A 23,825-nucleotide genomic window follows, 5' to 3' on the forward strand; every position below is an offset into this window, starting at 1 on the left:
GAAGTGGATAAATTCTTAGAAACACATAACCTACCAAGACTGAATCATAGAGAAATAAGAAATCTGAACAGACTTATAACTAGTGAGGAGATTGAAGCGGCAATAAAAAATGTCCCAACAAAGAAAAGCCTGGGACCCTATGGCTTCATTGGAGAATCCTACCAAACATTTAAAGAAGAATTAACACCAATCCTTTTCAAACTCTTACAAAGAATTGAAGAAAGAATACTCCTAAGCTCATTCTGTAAGGCTAGCATTACTGATCCGAAAACTACACAAGGACACAACAAGACAAGACAAAATGAAGCAAAAAACCCCCCCAGAAAACTGCATACCAGTATTCCTGATGAATATTGATGCAAAAACCCTAAACAAAATACTGGCAAACTGAATTCACCAGTACGTTAGAATGATCATACACCAGACCAAGTGGGATTCATAGCTGGAATGTAAGGCTGGTTCAGCATACAAAAATAAATCATTGTAATATACCACATTAACAAAATGAAGGACAAAAAACACATAATCATCTCAATCAATGCAGAAAAAACTTGACAAAAACATTTGACAAAATTCAACACCATTTCATGATAAAAACACTCAGCAAACTAGGAATAGAAGGAAGCTTCCTCAACACAATAAAAGCCATATATGAAAAGCCCACAATGAACATCATACTCAATGTGGAAAGACTTGAAAGCTCTTTCTCTAAGGCCAAGAACAAGGCAAGGATGCCCACTGTCACCACTGCTGTTCAGCATAGTACTGGAAGTTCTAGCCAGAGCAGTTAGACAAGGAGGAAAAAAAATATTGGAAAGGAAGAAGTAAAATAATCTCTGTTTGCAGATGACATGATCTTTTATGTAGAAAACACCAAAGATTCCACAAAAAAACCGCAAATAAACCTGTTTGAACTGAATTCAACAAAGTTTCAGGATACAAAATCAACAGTCAAAAATTATTTGCATTTCTATACACTAACAGTGACCAAACTGAAAAGGAAACTATAAAAACAGTCCCATTTACTATAGCATCAAAAAGGATAAAATATTTAGGGATAAGCTCAACCAAGGAGATTGAAAACTATAAAACATAACAAAAAAGAATTCAGAGAAGATAGAAATAAATGGAGAGATATCCCATAATTATGGATTGGAAGACTTAACATTGTTAAAATGTGCATACTACTCAAAGTGATCTGCAGATTCAGTGTGTTCCTATCAAATCCCAATAGCATTTTTTGCAGAAATACAAAAAAAAAATCCTTAAATTTCTGTGGAATCGCAAGGGACTCTTGAGTAGCCAGAACAGTCTTAATGAGAACAAAGTTAGAGCCCTCACACTCCCTGATTTCAAAGCATCCTACAAAGCAGTAGTAATTAAGATGGTGTGGTACTGACAGAGAGGTAGATAATATAGACCAATGGAACAAAATAGAGAGAAACAATATGGTCAAATGCCTTTCTACAGGAGTGCCAAGACTACATAATGGGAAAAAGATGGTCTCTTTAAACAAATGGCATTGGGAAAACAATATTCACATGCAAAATAATGAAGTTGGACCCTTACTTTACACCATATGTAAAAATTAATATGGATTAAAGATCAAAACCGTAAGACCTTAAACTGTTAGGCTCTTAGAAGAAACATGGGGGAAAGGCTTCAGTTGAATCTGGCAGTGACTTCTTGGATATGACACCAAAAGCAGAGGCGACAAAAGCAAAGACAGACCAATGGGAATACACCCATTGGTCTTAAAAACTTAAACTTAAAAACTTAAAACCTTTTCTTGCCAAAGGAAACAGTTAACAGAGTGAAAAGACAACCTAGGGAATGGGAGAAAATAATTGAGAATTTTATACCTGATAAGGGGTTAATATACAGAATATATAAGGAACTTCTACAACCCAACAACAGCAACAAAACAAACAGCCTGATTAAACATAGGCAAAGGACTTGAATAGACATTTCTCCAAAGAAGGTATACAGATGGCTGACAAGCACATGAAAAGATTAACATTGCTAATCATTAAGGAAATGCATATCAGAATCACATGAAATATCACTTCACACCCATCAGGATGGCACCTATCAAAAAAATCAGAAGATGACAAGTTTCAGTGAGGATGCCACAGACACTGGAACCCTTGTGGACATTGGTGGGAATGTAAAATGCTGCAGCCATTATGGAAAAACAGTATGAAGTTTCCTCAAAAAGTTAAAAATAGAATTAACATATGATCTGTTGATTCTTCTGGGTATATATCTAAAAGAATTCAAAGCAAGATCTTGAAGAAATAATTTGCATACCCACGTTCATCACATTATTCACAATAGCCAAAGGGTGGAAGCAACCCAAATGTCCATCAAGAGATGAACAAATATGGTATATATACATACAATAGAATATAATGTATGGAACATGAAAAAAGGAAATCCTGTCATATGCCATGTGGATAAACCTTGAGAACATTACAATAAGCAAAATAAGCCAGTCACAAAAGCATAAATACCGTATGATTCCACTCATGAAGTATATAAAATAGTCAAAATCATGGAAGCAGAAAGTAGAAAGATGGATCCAAGGGCTGGGGGAGGGCAAATTAGTGGATGTAGAGTTTCAGTGTTGCTAGATGAAAAAGTTCTAGAGGTCTGTTGTACAACAGTATGAATATACTTAGCATTACTGAATTGTACACTTTAAGATGGTTAAGGTGGTAGGTTTAATGTTAATGTTTAAATGTTTTTACCACAATAAAAAATATTGGCCAGGGGCACATGGGGTGGATTCTTAAGTAATCAGATGTTATAACAGACTATGGTGTAAAGGAATGTGGTATTTTTTAACATTTAGAAAAATGGTTCACAGACCAGCTAAGTAGAGGGTGGGAAGAAGACAAAGTTTTTTTTTTAAGGTATATACCTATCATACCCTCTTTCCTCCAAACACCTATTTATCCACCCTCCCCCTTGACATGATTCCTTGCCACCCCAGTCCATTATAAAACACCAGTTCAGAGAACATGAGAAATTTAGGAACGTGCATAAGCTTCATTTTCCATTCAAATCACTGGAAGGTCTTGTTTTTCTGCAGTCTCATTTTAAAAGTGTTCACAGTTGTACTAATATATATGATGTTTATATTATTTAACATTTATATGAAACATTTATTCATATAAATAGGGACTACAATATAAATCTTGATGTTCTTATTTATAACTAGTTTTGAATTTCATAGTTCAGGTGATCTTTATATTATTAGAAAATGTTAATCATGTTTTGCTTGTTACACCTCTTAATTTAATCGGCGAGCTTTAAAATTTTCTTTCTATATCCCCCTGCTCCTCCCTTTTTAGTTTCAGCCGTTACAGCAGTTCATTTTAAATTGACTTATGCTTTCAAAATTCAGATTATAGGAAAAACAACTATATATATAACCCATAATTATAATACTTTTATGGATTTCTATTTGGCCAAAGGGACAACCCCTTTACAATTATTCTGGAACAGTAAGACAATATATTTTAGGTATGTTTTTACTCTAAAAAGTAAAACTTTGTAATGGCAACTCATCTATATATCAAATTTCTAGAATAATAAAAGAGATTTGTTCCCTTTGAAATATATAAATATGATGTCTGTGCATTTGAATTACCCTTGTGATATACACAGCTCAAAATAAATGAGTTTCTGTTTTTTGTGTGCTGTTTAGCTAAAGGCAGTGAAAATAATTAAAGATGTTTTTGGTCTTTGGGAATTTTTCAGTTCTAATTTATTAAAAATAGAGCTGGAAGAATGTTTGTGAACCTGCTTTGTGAGATACTCCCTAGACCTGTAAACTCGAATGCAAGTCACTTGGAGTTGATAGAAGAAAAAAAAATAAACTCCTTGGAAATTTATTCATGAAATACTTATCATAATGATGATGATGAAAAAGTTATAAAATTCTCAGTATCACACTACTTTCTTTTTATAAGGAAAAAGTACATATATTATTGATGTTTTGGGGGTCCTTTGGTATAAGCTGGTTTGAACTTATATCTAAGTAGGGTATTTTCTCTTGAAGTATCATCAGTTACTGTTATGTAACTGATAAGGTTAATGGCATTAGAAAAGGCATTTGGGAGTTGTTTTCAAAGTGTTTATTTGCAAATGATGCAAATATCCACCCCATCCTATAAAGGGAAAAGGGGAATTTGTAATTACAGGATGAAGATGTTCAAAGCTCAGCTTCTTTTCTGAAGTTAGAGAATTCAGTGTCCATTCATAGATAAGTATTTAGAATTTAGTGATTGTTTTTAAAAATCAGAAGTATGAGGGTCATATAACAATTACTTTGTAATTCTTTGAAGCAAGACGTTTGTGTGATGGCTAATAAACTGCATTTGAAGTTGAACTTATCCTTTCGTATACCTATTTGTAAACGTCCTTCCTGTGCCATTCATGTAGCAGTGTTCCTTAAAAATTCTGTAGGTAAACTTGTCAGTGTGGCTGATCATATAAGGGCTTGAGAGTTGCTCTCCCAATGAAAAGATGAACTGACAGCTGGGAATTATAGGGCTAAAGTTATGTGAGGTGACGGTCTTTGGAGAATAACTGCTTTTCATAGTATAAGTTCTACAGCCTATGGCTTGGATTCTGAAACAATCTTTGTTTCTTATCTTCTTATCCATTGTCTTCATAAACTATCAGAAGTAGCCTACTAGTTCTGCAGTTACATGAACCTTGTCTACGATGACTGTATTTATCTAGGATTTCTCTACTTAGTATTAAGGCAGTAGCAAATATACCTACTCAGTAGGAATTTGCACTTCACAGATAAGTTAAGGTGTGACTTAATACATAAAAATGTAATTTAGCACCACCACCTAGATCGTTATTTGGAAGATGTTTCTAGACTAACGCAGCATGTCTTGGCTAATGGCAAATACATGATATTTCTGTTATAAGAGCCAGTTTGTCCTTTTTGTGTATGTGCCTTTTTCATCAGGTACTTAGGTAAATCAAATCATAAAACCTGAATAGAAGTGTAGAAAGGGAGTAATGGAGTTGTTTAATACTGTGTGAGCATAACAGAGAAGACTGACTGGGCTGAGGTTTGAGTGGGTCTCCTACTAGCTTACAGAGTGATTTGAAGCAAATATGTTTCTGTACTTTAATTAATAATGGGGGACATATATTGAGTACTTGCTCTGTGTCAGGCCCTGTGCAATAAATATAATTTAGACCCCACAGTCATATGGTATAGATGCTATTTTTATCCCCATTTTCTAAAACTAAGGCTCAGAGAGGCTAAATAACTTCCAGGATTCATACCCTCAATGAATGGTGCCTCCTAGAACTACCCAGCGTGCATAGCTGAAGCCTGATCAGTACACAGGACCATCTTCTTGCTGTATGTATAGCAGGTACCTTTCCCAGTGCCAGGGATAAGGAGATGAGCCCAGTGTGTTTCTAGTAGGAGGAGAAACACATAAATAAATAGTGTAATCATATGCAGTATAGAGTTGGGAGCACAGAGAAGGAAGCTATCAGTTTTCTCTGCATCCCTCCTGTCCATACTTCGTTTTTTTTTTACATCTTTATTGGAGTATAATTGCTTTACAATGGTGTGTTAGTTTCTGCTTTATAACAAAGTGAATCAGTTAAAAATATACATATGTTCCCATATCTCTTCCCTCTTGTGTCTCCCTCCCTCCCACCCTCCCTATCCCACCCCTCTAGGTGGTCACAAAGCACCGAGCTGATCTTCCTGTGCTATGCAGCTGCTTCCCACTAGCTATCTATTTTACGTTTGGTAGTGTATATATGTCCATGCCACTCTCTCACTTTGTCACAGCTTACCCTTCCCCCTCCCCATATCCTCAAGTCCATTCTCTACTAGGTCTGTGTCTTTATTCCTGTCTTACCCATAGGTTCTTCATGAAATTCTTTTTTTCTTAAATTCCATATGTATGTGTTAGCATACGGTATTTGTCTTTCTCTTTCTGACTTACTTCACTCTGTATGACAGACTCTAGGTCCATCCACCTCATTACAGATAGCTCAATTTTATTTCTTTTTATGGCTGAGTAATATTCCATTGTATATATGTGCTACATCTTCTTTATCCATTCATCCAATGATGGACACTTAGGTTGTTTCCATCTCCGGGCTATTGTGAATAGAGCTGCAATGAACATTTTGGTACATGACTCTTTTTGAATTATGTATATGCCCAGTATTGGGATTGCTGGGTCATATGGTAGTTCTATTTGTAGTTTTTTAAGGAACCTCCATACTGTTCTCCATAGTGGCTGTACCAATTCACATTCCCACCAGCAGTGCAAGAGTGCTCCCTTTTCTCCACACCCTCTCCAGCATATATTGTTTCTAGATTTTTTGATGATGGCCATTCTGACTGTGTGACATGATATCTCATTGTAGTTTTGATTTGCATTTCTCTAATGATTAATGATGTTGAGCATTCTTTCATGTGTTTGTTGGCAGTCTGTATATCTTCTTTGGAGAAATGTCTATTTAGATCTTCTGCCCATTTTTGGATTGGGTTGTTTGTTTTTTTGTTACTGAGCTGCATGAGCTGCTTGTAAATTTTGGGGATTAATCCTTTGTCAGTTGCTTCATTTGCAAATATTTTCTCCCATTCTGAGGGTTGTCTTTTTGTCTTGTTTATGGTTTCCTTTGCTGTGCAAAACCCTTTAAGTTTCATTAGGTGCCATTTGTTTATTTTTGTTTTTATTTCCATTTCTCTAGGAGGTGGGTCAAAAAGTATCTTGCTGTGATTTATGTCATAGAGTGTTCTGCCTATGTTTTCCTCCAAGAGTTTGATAGTTTCTGGCCTTACATTTAGGTCTTTAATCCATTTTGAGCTTATTTTTGTGCATGGTGTTAGGGAGTGATCTAATCTCATACTTTTACATGTACCTGTCCAGTTTTCCCAGCACCACCTATTGAAGAGTCTGTCCTTTCTCCACTGTACATTCCTGCTTCCTTTATCAAAGATAAGGTGACCATATGTGTGTGGGTTTATCTCTGGGCTTTCTATCCTGTTCCATTGATCTATCTTTCTGTTTTTGTGCCAGTACCATACTGTCTTGATTACTGTAGCTTTGTAGTATAGTCTGAAGTCAGGGAGCCTGATTCCTCCAGCTCCGTTTTTAGTTCTCAAGATTGCTTTGGCTACTCGGGGTCTTTTGTGTTTCCATACAAATTGTGAAATTTTTTGTTCTAGTTCTGTGAAAAATGCCAGTGGTAGTTTGATAGGGATTGCATTGAATCTGTAGATTGCTTTGGGTAGTAGAGTCATTTTCACAATGTTGATTCTTCCAATCCAAGAACATGGTATATCTCTCCATCTATTTGTATCATCTTTAATTTCTTTCATCAGTGTCTTGTAATTTTCTGCATAGAGGTCTTTTGTCTCCTTAGGTAGGTTTATTCCTAGATATTTTATTCTTTTTGTTGCAGTGGTAAATGGGAGTTTTTTCTTGATTTCACTTTCAGATTTTTCATCATTAGTGTATAGGAATGCCAGAGATTTCTGTGCATTAATTTTGTATCCTGCTACTTTACCAAATTCATTGATTAACTCTAGTAGTTTTCTGGTAGCATCTTTAGGATTCTCTATGTATAGTATCATGTCATCTGCAAACAATGACAGCTTTACTTCTTCTTTTCCGATTTGGATTCCTTTTATTTCCTTTTCTTCTCTGATTGCTGTGGCTAAAACTTCCCAAAGTATGTTGAATAAGAGTGGTGAGAGTGGGCAACCTTGTCTTGTTCCCGATCTTAGTGGAAATGCTTTCAGTTTTTCATCATTGAGAACAGTGTTGGCTGTGGGTTTGTCATATATGGCCTTTATTATGTTGAGGAAAGTTCCCTCTATGCCTACTTTCTGCAGGGCTTTTATCATAAATGGGTGTTGAATTTTGTCGAAAGCTTTCTCTGCATCTATTGAGATGACCATATAGTTTTTCTCCTTCAATTTGTTAATATGTTGTATCACGTTGATTGATTTGCGTATATTGAAGAATCCTTGCATTCCTGGGATAAACCCCACTTGATCGTGGTGTATGATCCTTTTAATGTGCTGCTGGATTCTGTTTGCTAGTATTTTGTTGAGGATTTTTGCATCTATGTTCATCAGTGATATTGGCCTGTAGTTTTCTTTCTTTGTGACATCCTTGTCTGGTTTTGGTATCAGGGTGATGGTGGCCTCATAGAATGAGTTTGGGAGTCCTCCTGTCCATACTTCTGATACTGTAAATTGGCATTACTCCCTCAAGTTGATGACACATTCTGGGTCCTTTTTTATTCTTCATCACTACATCCTGTTGAAGTAAGGAGGAAACCATGTTACTTCAGAGATAGAAAAAGAGGCCCAGCAAGGTTAAGTGCCTTTCCTAGAGGCACAGTAAATCACTGGTGTGAGAACAATAATTTAGGGCCCCAAATGACAGTTAATTTCCTTGGTAGACTAGGAAATTGCACATTTCCGTGAAATTCTCCTAAGCCAAGAATCTTTTCCTCTTTTTTCCTCATTTAACTCATATCCTTTCCAAGGCCTTATGTTTTTCAAGCTCACAAACATGTGGAAGATCTTTTCCTGATATTTTGCAAAAAATGTGGTTACTGAAAGTAGGTGACTTCTATACTGTATGGCCATTGTGACCTACGGGGACCCCACAGTGGTTATCCAGCTGTACTGTACGAAGTGTCTTCCATGCAAGGAGGTCATGATATGGTAACTCCCTGGGCAGATCTTTGGACAGCTTTTCTGCTTTGGTCCAAAGCTGGCATTTCAGGGACCAGATGAAGCAGATTTCATTGTTCGTAGGACAGACTCAACCTATGTCGGCATAAGCACTATTTTCAGGGCAAGAAGAGCAAGTCTCATAACATGCTAGAGATGCTAGAGGTCCAGAGGTGTTTGCTGAATTGCCTGTGATGGTGCCCAGTGAGGGAAGAGAGTGCGCATACCTGGGTTTCTTCTCAGAGCTGCTGTTTGGCAATTATGCCGAGCATTGTGGGGAATGCTTATTCTGTTCTGACCTCTGAATTACAATCAACCTGATATCTTAATGAGAGTATCTGTATCTTGAGCATTTAATAAGGCATTCCTTTTTCCTTTCCCAATACCTAGTAAAGTGGTTCTTAACATTTTTGGATTAGGGACTACTCTAAGAATTTGGTGAAAGCACTTTCCCTGGAAAAATGCACACACTTACAAGATTTTGCATGTAATTTCAAGGTGTTCATAGTTCTTCCCCCTAAAAGCAGATCTGTAAGCTGTGGATTGAGGGTAAATAACCTCTGCTGTAACTTTCCATAGTCTCTCTATTTTAACATCCAAAGAAATATTGTAATTTTTAACCGGTAGATGTTTCACAGAAAATGTGTTAAAAGTAAACAGAATACGCTTTAAATTGGAATACATACACTTTGTGTTTCAGGAAAAATTTTGTATAACAGTTGTCTAATATTTACTTTTGTCTCCCTTTTTCAAAGCTTGGTAAAATGCGGCTGACAATTCCATGTCGGGCCCTTACGTGTTCTCATCTGCAGTGTTTTGATGCAACTCTTTATATTCAGATGAATGAGAAAAAACCAACTTGGGTTTGTCCTGTCTGTGATAAGAAGGCTCCGTATGAACACCTTATTATTGATGGGTATGTCAATTTAAAGTTTTTCCTTGTACTTCAAAGTAACCATCTATTATTGGTTTTGTTATCCATCACGTTTGGGATTAAAATTCTATAGGTAGTGTTTTCTGAGTTACGTATTTTTAGGATTTTCATGACTGTAGAAGTCAGTAGTTTTCTAAGTAATTAATATTGTGAACATTTTTCCTTTTTAACTTTATGTCCCCTTGTTTGGAAAATGTGTGCCTTACTGTCAGTGCCTCCTGACATTTACCATTTTAAAGCACCAGTGGTTCTAAGTAGGATGTACTTACACCTTTTCCTAACATGAATCCATCTATCCCTAGACATGCAGACCATTTTGGAGAGAGAATGAAAGAACTGTGAAACTCTGGCTAACCTAACTGACCAGAAATTGGTCTGTTTTTGGAGATTTCCTGGTGCTTCAGTTGTGGGCCAGCATACCTACTCCCTACCATACGGACTCCTAAAACTGATCAACACTGAATAGCAGCTCTCTTTGTTTTTCTGTTTTCTCTAAAATACTTGTCTTTGTCTTTCTACTCCACCTATAGCATCACAACAGTTGATTATTTTTTTTAACACTCTGGTATTTTATCTGTCCTTCCAAACATCTTCGAATATCCCTTTCAGTTTTCTCCTATTCTCTAGCCTCCTTTTTTTCCTTTTTGCCACTGAACAAAGATAAATTGTGAAAAGAAGGATCTTCTTGAGATTTCCTGTACTCTTTAGAAAAATGCTTAATACAACTTACCTATAATATTTGAGAAAACATAGAAGCCTGAAGGTATAACCTAAGGAATGGAATACATTTAGTGATAGAAGTGTAATCCAGAGCTTGAAAGATGTCAGACCAGACATATGGGGAGAAGTAAACATGTAACTTAAATGTTTTATGTTTGATTTTTCAGAGATGTCAGTGATCACTAATAAATCAGAATTGAATAATATTTTACCAACTCTGTATATTATGTAACTCTAGATGCCTGCATCAATTGGGATTATTCTTTCTTACTATAAAAGCCACACATACACACACACTCCTAAAGAAAAATTGGAAACATATGAAAATAAAAAGCTGTTATGTTATTTTCTGATTTTTTTCCCCATATTTGTGATTATACAGTATTAGTATTTTTTATCCTTTGGTTTCATTTAACATTACAACCTAAGAATTTGAACATTAATTTTACACATTTTTGAAAATCTCATTTTTTAATATCTGCATGGTAATTATCAAGGAGCTTTAACTTTCAATACATATTTTTGCATGTATTTCTTCAGTTATCAAATAAAATGTGCTTATTGTAGGCAATTTGGATTATGTTGAAAAATATAAAGAAAAAGAATAAATATCCACAATGTCACCACTGAGAGATAAGCACTATTTATATACCACTCACACACAGAATTTTATTTTTAAAATATAGAGTTTTATTTTCTTGGCCTCTTCACACTTTCTGTGAACATATATTTCCCCCCATATTATTAAAAAAAAATCTTTGGAAACCTCATGTTTCATGGTTACATAATATTTTCTTGCATACAGGTACCATAATTTAAGTAACTATTCTCCTATTTAGCCCTAGATTTTGAGAACAGATATACTTTGTTACACTTTCTTTCTCATTTATACTTGTACAGAACATAGAAGGTCTGAATGTTTTTTGAATAGTAATAATTCTAATTGGTCTTACTTTAGAATGTGATATTCAAAGGACAAAATGTTTTTTGTAGCTTGTTTATGGAAATCCTGAAGTACTGTACAGATTGTGATGAAATACAGTTTAAGGAGGATGGCTCTTGGGCACCTATGAGATCAAAAAAGGAAGTACAGGAAGTTTCTGCCTCTTACAATGGAGTTGATGGTGAGTGTTAGTTTTCCAAAAGAGTGGGGCAGTCTCCCTGTTGTTGTAAAGGCTTGGTTTTCAATATTAAAACACATAAAAATTTTAAGAATACTCAGCAGTTTATGGATAGCTCAGTAACTCTTATTAAATTATTGATTAAATGTTCAGAAGTAGTGAAACTCTAAATTCACTTTCTGCCAGCTTTTAAAATTTTGTGGTATAAGATTTCAGAGTAACATAATCTAATAAGTTATTTCTAAAGTCATGCTTTTGAAATGGTATCCTTTTAAATTTTTTACAGACTTGGTACAGGTTAGTGAATGTTCTTTTTTCACTTACATTTTTTTCCTGGCTTTTTTAGTATGTTTTTGCTGGAAGGAAACTATGACTTTTTAAAAATGTTACTATAACATCTCTCAGTATATCAGGTATTGTACAGGTAAACATGTGTAATATATAGTGTTTGCCCTCAGACTACTTTTATTCTGAGGTGGACATATACTTTGATTGTTTGCCCTAATTCAGAATTGTTTTTCAAAAAAATCCTTTAACAACCGATAATAAATAATAGTTTTAAGCTTAGGGGAACAGAGCCACTGTTGCTTTTATATTCTCGGACCCTAGCAATATACTGTAACTGATAAAGTCTAAACTACAACTGATAATTGAATCCATAGGCTGAGAAAAAGAGATGTTACAGGTCTCTTATGCCTTGTGTTTCAATCATTCCCACACAGGATGCTTGAGCTCCACATTAGAGCACCAAGTGGCTTCTCATCACCAGTCCTCAAATAAAAGTAAGAAAGTAGAGGTGATTGACCTAACCATAGACAGTTCATCTGATGAAGAGGAGGAAGAGCCATCTGCCAAGAGAACCTGCCCTTCTCTCTCTCCCACATCACCACTAAGTAATAAAGGGTAAGTGGTGAGATCTTAAAAAAAAAAAAAAAAAAACAACTCATTGTGAAAGTTAATTTTGCAAATAGGGTTAAAAGATCTGCTAAATAAAATGATTGTAAAACTTAACTTAGTAATGATTGTAAAACTTAGTAATCAGAGAATAAGTTGAATTTTTCTCAGATGTGTTTCTTAAGGGGTTGGAATAATGCATTAAAGGGGTCACTTGGATATGGTCTTCATTGTACCAAAAGATGATTCTAGTACAGTGGTTCTTAAACTTGGGTATACATCAGTATCACCTGAAGGGCTTATTAAAACACATTGCTTCCCTAGACCCCATGTCTGATTCAGGAATAGGAACTGAGAAAATGTGTATTTCTAATAAGTTCCCAGGTGATCCTAATGCTGGTCGTAGGATTTAAAATATTTACTCAAACTGGAAAATGTGTGCTGTAAAATTAACCCGCAGTTGAGTGTTTCAAGCAGAAAGCAGAGGAAGTCCAGATGAATGCTTTAAACCTGCCTCAGAATGTATAAGACTGGCAATGAAAGAAGTGCAGGACTTAAGTTGCAGTACACAATGCTTTATGTTTTGCAGGCTCATTTCCCATACTTCCCATTAGTCTCATATTGGTAATAATGTACCTTGGTTATGCTTCATGTCACTTCATGAAACACTGTTACCTACTTTATGTAAAACACGCTGTGCTAAACATGGGTGATAATAAAGTAAGTAAGTACAGTCCCAACCTTAAAGAGTTTAACATTTTGTAGAGGATGGTAAAACAAGTAGCTGACTCTAGCTGTACTCTTAAACAGAGTGTTAGTCTTAAGAGACACTTCGGGGATTCTCAGCAAAAGACTTCATGTTTTGCTGAGGCACAGTTGTAGCACACCAAAGGTAAATCTAGAAATCCACGTGTGACCCCTTTTAGGTATATATCAGGAGAGTTATGTGGCCTGATGTAATTGAATAGGAGCTATTCAGAAAATCTTCCAGCAAACTGTAGTGCCTGAAGGAAGAATGTAAGTGAGGAAGGGAAAGTCTGCAGAAAGCATTGTTACAGATTTCAAGGTTAAAGAGGAAAAGTAAACACCAGACCAAAAGCAGGCATTTCTGTGCTTGGAGTCAAATTATTTTCAAGCTTGATATTGTTTGATGAGATAAAAAGATCTTCTATTTGAGTATATTTGTAGTTACTTGAAAGATGAAGTTGCAACAGTAAAAGAGCACAATTGTGATAAATGTGGCTCCTCTCTCATTACAGGACTTTGACTATTTCAGGAATCTTTATAGTACAACCAGACATATGACGCAGGTTGATATTTTCACTCTAGCGTAGCTTATTTTATCATAGAGACAGAAATAAAAGACATTAAAAGCAGTATCATAATTCTATACAAAATGAATATTTAAACACTAATTCTGCCTTACATCCTACTTTATGAACATTCACCTCTGATGAAAGCCTGCGTTGATGGCTGTTATCCAACAAGCCCGACCGTATTACTATACCAGCTTCTTTCTTAAATCTGAGTTGTGGGTGGGGGGCGGGGAGGGACGAAGAGTCAAATTAGCAAAAGCTGGCGTAGTTAGAGCAAATATCTGTAGAATTTTGATCCTAAGATATTTTATGTTTTATATATATTTTTAAATGGTAGATTTAACATAGCATGACCAAAACATATCATCATTTTATTACTTTAAATGCCCTAAAACAGCACCTTAAAATATATTTCATAAATCTGGGTATATAAATACTCTATGGATTAAATGCATCATTATATATACGTTAGTTCTGCTCTTTCGTATATTGATAGTAGTCATACATATGTAAACACTTTTCCTTAAAGGAAACTTTCTGAGTGTTTCGAAATCTAATTTTTCTTCTTTGAATATTTGCTTTGCTGTTTCTCCAGAAATAGTTTGTTTATTATGTTTGGGAAATTACATTAGATGCATTAACTACTTCCTGAGCTTCCCAGTGACTAATTGAACCCAGATAGAGTATTTGCTAACGCCAGACCTTTCTCTCTTGATTTTCAGATAAAAACAGGCAACCTGAAAGTTTATGACATTTTTAGAATAGCACCATATTCAGTACCAGTGACCATTTTTCAGTAACGACTAGCCAATAAATAGAAACCTAAACCCAGCATATTGTATTTGTTATTGTGCAGTGTGAAGGTGGAAATGCACTTTAGAATATTATCATAAAATTGAAAGAGAAGGAGCCAGCCAGGAATTATAAAGAGGCAAAGATTAGTAAATGTAAAACATTTTGCTGTCTTTAGCTGCTGAGTGTTCATCCAGAAATTACCTTTGCTGTTTGGTATACCAAGATGTTTTCAGAGACTAGCATTTCAACTCCTTTTGTCTCTCTTGTAATCCCTTAGGTATTGTCAGAGGAGATAGCTAATGGAAAATGGTACTTTCTATAGATGTAAGAGGTTTAGTTAAGTTTCCATTAGACAAAACATTTTTATGAGGTGGATGAGAGTATATTTTATGCTTCATATCCCATTCATAAAAATATGGTAGAAGGTCATAACTAGAACTCTATTCCTGGAAATCCAACCTTGGCATCTTTTGAAATATTCTTTACCATTGAAATTGCATCTCTATACCCTGAGGACTTTACGTGAAGTTTTAAAAGCAAAAGACAGCCTGTTTCTACCTTCTTTTCTCTTTATTTTCTATAACTTATATGTCTGTTAGCCTCTTGTATGGTTGGGATAGCATATGGCCCTTATGTTTTCACTCAGGACTATTAGAATTCTTTCTTTTTCTTTTCAAAATCATTTTAATTCTTCCTTTTCTTTTTCCTTTATTTCTCCCTCCTTTTTGCTTTTCCTTGATTTTTGGTAAAGAAAAAAAGATTTAACTACTCAGCTACTTAAACATTTCACTCTGTTCTTCCAGAATCCCTCTCTTTGTTCTTTTTTTCTTTTTCCATTTATACTATTCTCCCTTTAAAAACGCTGTACCACCTGTTCATTATGGAGCATCTTTACTCCTTGTCTTGCTGCCTTCGTTCATTCAGCAGGCCTTTTATGTAAATAGCGTGATAATGACTGTTCCGGGTATTGAATATACCGAGATAAACAGTACCTAGTTTTTATTCTCGTAAATCTTACAAGTCTGAGGGCCACTGTTAACTCCTCACTGCTCATATTGCTGCATTCCCCTAGTCTTGTTAATATGTGTTTTCTTTGCAAGGATTTACCTAAACTTCTTACTAGCCAGCACTCTAGTGCTTATTTTTTAAAGGTTTCAGAATTTTGTCTGCTGTAGATACTTTTCACTCATTCCATTGAAGTGGCTCAGCCGTGCCTTCCCCCTGCATTCTGAAAGTGTAGATGACATTGTTCCAAAGACAACATGTGATTTATGAATATTGGATACCATTGCGTCCATCTTTTTTTCCCTATAGCCTCTGAAAGATGCTATTAAGTATACAAATTATTTCCTAATAATTATGGTAGTCTAAATTATATATTGCTTTATTTGTCTTTTGTTTTTATTTTCAGCACAAAAACTAGGACTCGTTGTGAGATGCAACCCTTTTTAAAAGTTCAACTGACTCATGAAAATTTGCAAACCTTTTCTTCTTCTAGCATATTAAGTCTTCCACATCAAGCATCTCCAGTGTCCCGCACCCCAAGCCTCCCTGCTGTAGACACAAGCTATATTAACACATCCCTCATCCAAGACTACAGACATCCTTTCCACATGACACCCATGCCTTATGACTTGCAAGGTGAGTCACCGGTTCTTCTGTGTCGTCACATAGCATTGTGAATGCCTTTGATCTATATAGTCTTCTTCTGGGCAAGTATAAGAAAGGTCGAAAGATTAGGAAAAGAGGGGGTTGGATCTAGGAAACTGGGAGAAATACACACAGTGGTCATAAATAAATACAGACTCAGTTCCTTGTTAGTACCTTCATCAGTAGCCAGTGTTTTACTACCAGTGGTAAAAACAGTGCAATGACCTTTAGGTTTTGTGTGCTTCAGAGTAGTCTGCAGGTTGTTTTTTAATGACTTCCAATATGTTGCTTTAAATTTTGATATTTATGGCAATTATTTTTTGTTCCCTGAATCCAGTTATAATGCAGAAGGCATTGTGGGTAGCTATGTCATATTGTATTTTAGATAATGCAGAATTGAAACATTGGAAAGCTTTAATTTTTATTCGGGTGAACCTGATTCTTCTTTTTGAAAGTAATTTGAAATGTCAGTATACTCATTTCTACGATGTATTTTGAGTTCATAATAATCATTTACATTATCAAAAAGAATTACTAGTTCTCATTATCTTTGTAATTTAATAATTTGTACATTAGCCATATAATCTGAGAACATTTTTTAAATTACAAAAAGCCATATCTGCTCATTGTAGAAAATATAATACAGAAGCACAAAGTGCCCTCCACCCATTTCCTACAGTAAAATTCAGGGTCACTGCCAAGGATCTTGGGAGCTGAGACAGTTGAGTGGATTCTTAGTGATTGTTACGAAAACCCTATTTCAGCTCTGTCCAATAGCACTTTCTGCAGTTAGGGAAATGTAATCTGACCAGTACAGTAGCCACTAGCCACATGTGGTTATGGAACATTTAAAATGTGGCTAGTATGACTAAAGAACTGAATTTTTCATTTTATTTAATCTTAGTAAATTGAAATAGCCACATCAGGTGGTTAGCAGCTACTCTGTTAGGCAGTGTAGCCCCATTTCTCACTGCCTGTTAGCCCACTGCCAAGCTCACTATCAAGAACCGCAGTACTGGGACTTCCCTGGCGGTCTGGTGGTTAAGACTCCATGCTTCCAGTGCAGGGGATGCAGGTTCGATCCCCAGTTGGGGACCTAAGATCCCACATGCCTTGCGGCATGGCCAAAACAAACAAACAAACAAAAAACACAGCACTGTACATTTTGCAGGATCCTTATGTTCTAATCTGTTCTAGTGTAGACAGTGGATGGATCCCCAAAGTGGTTTTGTTGTTGTCACTTTTTTATCTATACCTGCTTGTTGTACTTTTCTCCAAGTTTAGATATCATAATGAGGCATTTTATTCATGTTGGTTTACTTGCTCTTCGTCACATTACACATTGGGCAATATGGACAAGAGTGTGACTTGGAAGGGGCCGGCTTACAATGACTTCCTGGCAGCCAGGGATGAGAGCTGGTCCTTCTGTAATAGCCTCCATGCCAGCAGTCAGACACCCCCTCAGATCTCTTCCCCTCTCATGTCACTCAGGAGTCTCTGAGTTAGAATCTGGAACAGATAGTGGGAAATGAAGGAATTTGAGAAAGAAAATCTGTCTTACAACTTGCTTAATGTAAAAACGTTCTTATCCACAAAATGAGACCAAAGAAATTACATACCTCATGAGGTGCTTGTGAGGAGTAAATTCGAGTAGATTGAAAGGTGACTTTAGGGGAGTCAATGAGAGCATCTAGTGAAAAGTGCTCTGTCAATTTAAGGGATCAGTGTTGGACTTAACAGGGCAGCAATGGCCCAAGTCCCACAAATGGAGTCACCGGAGTGCAAATCATTGCTAAAGGTTGAACTCTAGGCTTTGTAATCTAGAGATGGGAGAGATGTAAAACATTCAGCTCAACTCTTCATGTTTAAATAAAATTCTAAATGAATTTAGAATTAGCTTTTTAAGATATTTGTTTTTGTAGTATTGGGGCATTTGGAAGGCTTTTTCTTTCTTTCTTTTGTTTCTTTTTTTTAAACTAAAATAATTTTTTCTCCCACAGGATTAGATTTCTTTCCTTTCTTATCAGGAGACAATCAGGTATGTTATATGAAAAAAATACTGTTATTTTAATTCTAAGTTAAAATACTTAAAAGTATAATATGTAGCCAAGAGAAAGAAATTAGGAAATTCAGAGTAGTTATACCCATTATTGTTAAGGTTTTAAAAATTTAAATAAAAGTCCCTTTGTTTCAGCTGTGCCTGAATATATAGTAACTACAGTGTCTATTTGTTGGTTCCCAGTACTGTTTTATAAAAAACAGGGCAGTGAGTCATATTGACTGATAAATTTCTTGGCCATATATCTCCAGAAGAGAAAGAAAGTGGACTTTCCTGTTTCCTGCTGCTTCTGAGTATATGCCTCTTTGGAAATAGCACTATGAAAATTGCTTGCAATACAAATGAAAACAAAAATAATATTTTTATTCCCTCCCACAACCCCCCCCCCAGTTTTAGCTACAAAAATGTCTCTTAAGATCAGTGATGTGCCAATAAAAATTAAAATTAAAAAAAAAAGGTCAATGATGTGATCATTACATAAGACCATTTGATTTTGCAAAATGTTTTACTAAATATTTCAGAAACACCAGGTACTCAGAATATATTAAATTCAGGACTTTGTTCTGCTGAGAAGAAAGTTTATTAATTTATAAGTATAATTAACTTTATTTCCTGTGTTTTGTTTCCCCTCCCTAGCATTATAACACCTCCCTGCTTGCCGCTGCAGCAGCAGCGGTTTCAGATGATCAAGACCTCTTACACTCGTCTCGGTTTTTTCCATATACCTCCTCACAGATGTTTCTTGATCAGTTAAGTGCAGGAGGCAGTACTTCTCTGCCAACCACCAATGGAAGCAGCAGTGGCAGTAACAGCAGCCTCGTATCCTCCAACAGCCTAAGGGAGAGCCATAGCCACACCGTCGCAAATAGGAGCAGCACAGACACAGCATCCATCTTCGGCATCATACCAGACATTATCTCATTGGACTGATTCCCTTGCCCCTGCTGCTTCCATCCCTACCCCAGATTAAATGGACTTGGTAGAAAGAAGAGAACTTTGTGCTATGTTTTACCTTATTCTGTTTAGAAAAGTACACAAGCGTGTTTTTTTTCCTTTTTTTTAGGGAAAAAATTAAAAGAAATGTACAGAGAACAAAACTATATTTTCAGTTTTACTTTTGTATATAAATCTAAGACTGCCTGTCTGAAAAAACACTTGTAAAAAACAAAAAAAAGGAAAGAAAAGAAAAAAAAAAGAAAAAAAACAAGTACCCATAAACCACCTTCAGTTCATTCTTTCTGGATTCTGAAGATTTTTTTTTTCATCATTTGTCCTATTTGGTTTTATTTTACTTCAATGGCATTATTTTATTTGCAATAACAGAAAAGGAATTGCATGTATGAAGTTTTAAATTGTGGGCTTTTCTTTGTTGTGGGGAGGGGCTGGGGGGGATAGTTTTAATTTCCATTTTCTAAAAATGACAGACTTGGATTCTGTTTGTGTGTGTGCATATTTTATCCAGCCTTAAGTTATAAATCTCATCTGTTCCTCTGCATTCCCTATGTATTTTCAGGACATAGCTTGTGGGTGTGTGTGTGTGTGTCTGTGTGTATTTTTGTGTCGTTACTGTTCCTTCTCCCGAGTTTGCATTCAGTTGATAAATCAGTTGCCTGCTTCTTTCAAAGTGCTTTGAAGGTCTTGAACTCTCATATGAGCATCTTTATCGACTATCCCAATTGCATGTTCTCCATCACATATTGTCTCTTATTTGCTAGATACCCCTGAGCATATGTTTCAGAGATTGGAGTAGAGCTATCTGGGTAAGGAGTAGGCTTAGCCGACCTGTGAATAATACACTTTAGTCTAGTTCTTTATTTTAAATTTGGATTGCCAGTATTATGTATTTAAACCAAGTCTGTGAACACCTGCTTTTTTGGCCACAGGGTAACAAGTTTTCATGTAAGATCTTCATACCAAAGTAGGAAGTCAAAATAGCTTAGAAAGCCCTGTTGGATGTCTTGTGCAGCTGACAGAGGTAAGGCTACATCACCTCAAAAAAGAAAGACAGTCAATTATCCTTAAAAGTAAATTCTCTTCGGAAAATACAATGCACCACACATGTCAGTCTGTAGAAATCTATCATCTGATAAACAGTTGAAATTCAAAAGGGGCTTGATCCTTAGTCATTTTCACTCTCTGGTTCTGAGTGTACTTATTTTTTTAGCCTAGTTGTTTGTTTTATATTTTTCTTCACCTTTTAAAGACAAGCATGACATAGGAAAGTCAAATCTTTTTAAGAATTCATGGATCAGTCTGATCTACTCTTATTAATAATGGAAATGTAAATATATTGAAAACTGTTTTTCAGGAAATGAGTGAGGGTTGGAGGGAAGGAAAAAGTGGTTCTACTTGTGTTCCAAAATCCTCGTCAGAGAAGGTCCGTTTTTCAGGTAATATCTGAAGGTGTTGTTTATCTGATTGAAAGGTTTAAGCAGGTTTAACAGAAAAGATAAAGAAGGGGCATAACGATTACCAATTTTCCAGACTGTATTTTTTTTTTTTTTTTTTTTTTTGCGGTACGCGGGCCTCTCACTGTTGTGGCCTCTCCCGTTGCGGAGCACAGGCTCCAGACGCGCAGGCTCAGCGGCCATGGCTCACGGGCCCAGCCGCTCCGCGGCATGTGGGATCTTCCCGGATCGGGGCACGAACCCATGTCCCCTGCATCGGCAGGCGGACTCTCAACCACTGTGCCACCAGGGAAGCCCCAGACTGGATTTTTATATCACAACTGTTAATGTTCTCAGAGTTGATGAAGGACCACCTTTGTGTATAAAATTGTCATTTTAAACCTTGCAGTGGTAACAAATTGACCTACTTTAATCCAGTTAGAGTTCAAGATGGCTGTATCTTCTGTTGTCTGATGAAATTAATGGTTCACATGACTGTGTGGCATCTAAACATACCTGTTTTTACAGTATCTCTCTGCCACCAAATTGTTGACTTGAATTTTGAAAAACAAGTTGGTATTGATATGTATATGTGTGTGTGTATATATGTATTTATAGACAAGTGTGTGTGAGTGACAGCTGAGTTATATAGTCTTCCCTACGCATGTGAATTCCACACATACATGGCTGAGTTATAGTCACTAAACAATTTGCAATAAAAAAAATTCATTGTCAGTTAAAACAGGAAATAGTTAAGTTTTTAAATGAATCTGGTGTTATGTGAGTACACACCTTAGAACTCTCATTGCCATGTTAACTTAGGCTAATATCTAATAGTATTATAATTTGTGTCTAAATTCAGATTGGGATAGAAATTACTTAAATTGTAGGGAGTTGCTTCTTATTTCACATTGTTATAGGAAACGTTTCTGTTAATTCAGCTACCTAAGATAAAATGAATAGTTTTGTTTTTCTTTATTTGTTGTTGTTAGTGGTCTCAGAATTCTGATCAATAACTTTGTGTATGATGCTGAATAACAAACTCTTTGAATGATCCAGTTGAAAAACCGTCCCTCTACTTTCTTCAGCCCAGTTTTGGAGAGGGTTATTTTCCCTCAGGGTCCTGCGTTACACCAACCGAAGGGAAGAACAGGTAACAGGGAGAAATAAATGTCTGTCTCGTAGCTTTGGTCGTGTCTCCACGGGAGAAACTAACCATTCAGTTTGTCTTTTTATTTTAGTTCATTCCACTCTTAAGGAGTTTGTTCCCTTCAGTTGTTAACTTCCTAAAATGTTGCAGTAGTAGTCGCTATTACTCTGTTGGTCTCATGGCCGCTATTAGTCAATCAGACTTTTTGTGGCCCATAGTAATTATTAGTGGAGTCATGCACTGCAGCTTTATCTTCTAAGTTTTTGTTTGTTTGTTTTTAAAGCACAGTTATTTCTTTTTTCCCTAGCCCACCGTCACTCCCCCACCCATGCTAATATTGACATGCTGTGGACAAATAATGACTCTCAGAATCTTTAGTCAAGTTAGCACCACCCCCTTGCCTTGGTCACTCATAATAGGTGCGCATATGTTTGTTTGTGTGTCTGTATAGTACTGTGGGTGGGGGTGTGTGTGTATATGCACACACACACGTCTTTAGTATAATAGCTGTTTGACTAGCAGGGTTGAAGTGGCTTTTAATTATTTTGTGGGCATTATTGAACACGTTTTTAAAAGTATCTGGACCTTAACCATGCCACGCTTGGTTGACTAATTTATTTTGAGCATTAAAAATTTTCTACTTCTATTAATGTAGACATTATCACAATTCTCTATTATTACTGACTTAGAAAAGATACACTTAAGCTTCTGAGAAATGTGATTTCTTGGCAGATTTTCCTTTGAGTCAAATGTCTGAAACTGAATGAAAATACATCCCAATTTTAAATTACTAATTGTGGAAAGAATATTGTTTTTAAACAGCTGCAATTTTAAACACATAAAACACTTCAAGATCTTTAGGACTTTAAAGCACATTTGAAATTATTTTAGTAAGAGTTTTGTTTTATCAATACATGTTGAATTCTGTTTTTTAATTAAAAGAAAACACAAAGCTTAGATTTCAGAAAGAGGGAGGGAGAATAGCTGGTGGTCCCAGAGTGTGCTGCTGTTAATTGTTTAATTAACAAAGGGGAAAAATGTATATAAACAGATATAAAAGTTACCATAAATTCCATGAACTTAAATCTGTGATTCATTGCCTTAAAACTTTCTCTCTTAGAATTTCCATACCGCATGCCAAACCAGTAAAATGGCTTTTAAAAATGTATAGTAGACCAATGTCAGTTTGTATAAAAGTACCAAGTGAAAATATTTATTACATGCATTGGAAAAAAAATTGTTTACCTATTGAATGTTACCTGTTTATGTAGAGCTCTTTAGATGTAATAAAAGAAAAGCCTTCAGTTAATTTGTCTTCTGTAAAATACACTGCTGCGTATACAAGGGGACAATCCCTATGAGAAAAAGTGACAATGCTTTGTGCTTCCAGAGCCCCTTTGATCCAGAGATTTCAAAGCATGACAAGTAACTCATTCTCTTGCAACATGCTTTGAGGTAAGTAACAAATATACAGCTATCATTCCCCTTTCTTACTGAAATATGGCTAGCTTTATAATGAACCACATCATCCGTTTAGTTTTAAATCTGTTTAATCTGCAATTTGATTGTTAAGAGCACTGTGGCCTTTTTTTGCAAACAATACTTGGTGCTAGGTAAACCAACAGGAATTTCAGGAATGAGCATGAAACCCAGACATGGGGTAGTGTCAGAGCCTTTCCTGGGGTAGAAGTTTAAATCAGAGCACATCCCAGGATCTTGGACTCCTACCCACTGAACACCCTTAATGGGGAACACTGAGTCAGTGGACACGAGCCCCAGGTTCTCAAAGCCATTACACACCACTTATGTGTTTTTGGCAAGGTCTACTTCAGATTCCTGTTAGGCAAATGAGATTCATAAAACTTGCTTTGAAACCATACGGGTACCATTCAGTGGCATATGAAGACAAAGCTTTGAGGGAACGTACCCTCGTTTATTGTTATAGCCCAGAACTTCCTTTTCCTGTCCCATCTAAATCACAGGTATCTACTGTCTAATCCTTGGTATTCCAGAGTGGCTGTGCAGGACTAACTTCCTCATGTCCACG

The 23,825-nt window shown here is 36.0% G+C and overlaps 1 protein-coding gene across 1 annotated transcript in view; it reads left to right on the forward strand.

Moving 5' to 3' along the window:
- PIAS1 (protein inhibitor of activated STAT 1) overlaps nt 1-23,087 on the forward strand; it is a 124,556-nt gene extending 101,469 nt beyond the window's left edge. Inside the window, exons 9-14 of the mRNA XM_082619356.1 lie at nt 9,508-9,668; nt 11,400-11,530; nt 12,250-12,430; nt 16,031-16,173; nt 18,183-18,220; nt 18,878-23,087. Of these exons, the coding sequence (XP_082475482.1) occupies nt 9,508-9,668; nt 11,400-11,530; nt 12,250-12,430; nt 16,031-16,173; nt 18,183-18,220; nt 18,878-19,171 (948 nt within the window). The 3' untranslated portion in view covers nt 19,172-23,087. The remainder of the gene's footprint in view (nt 1-9,507; nt 9,669-11,399; nt 11,531-12,249; nt 12,431-16,030; nt 16,174-18,182; nt 18,221-18,877) is intronic.
- Nucleotides 23,088-23,825: the final 738 nt, after the last annotated feature.

Source organism: Mesoplodon mirus (genome assembly GCF_964341445.2).
Source record: "Mesoplodon mirus genome assembly, chromosome: 4".
NCBI classification, from domain to species: domain Eukaryota; kingdom Metazoa; phylum Chordata; class Mammalia; order Artiodactyla; family Ziphiidae; genus Mesoplodon; species Mesoplodon mirus.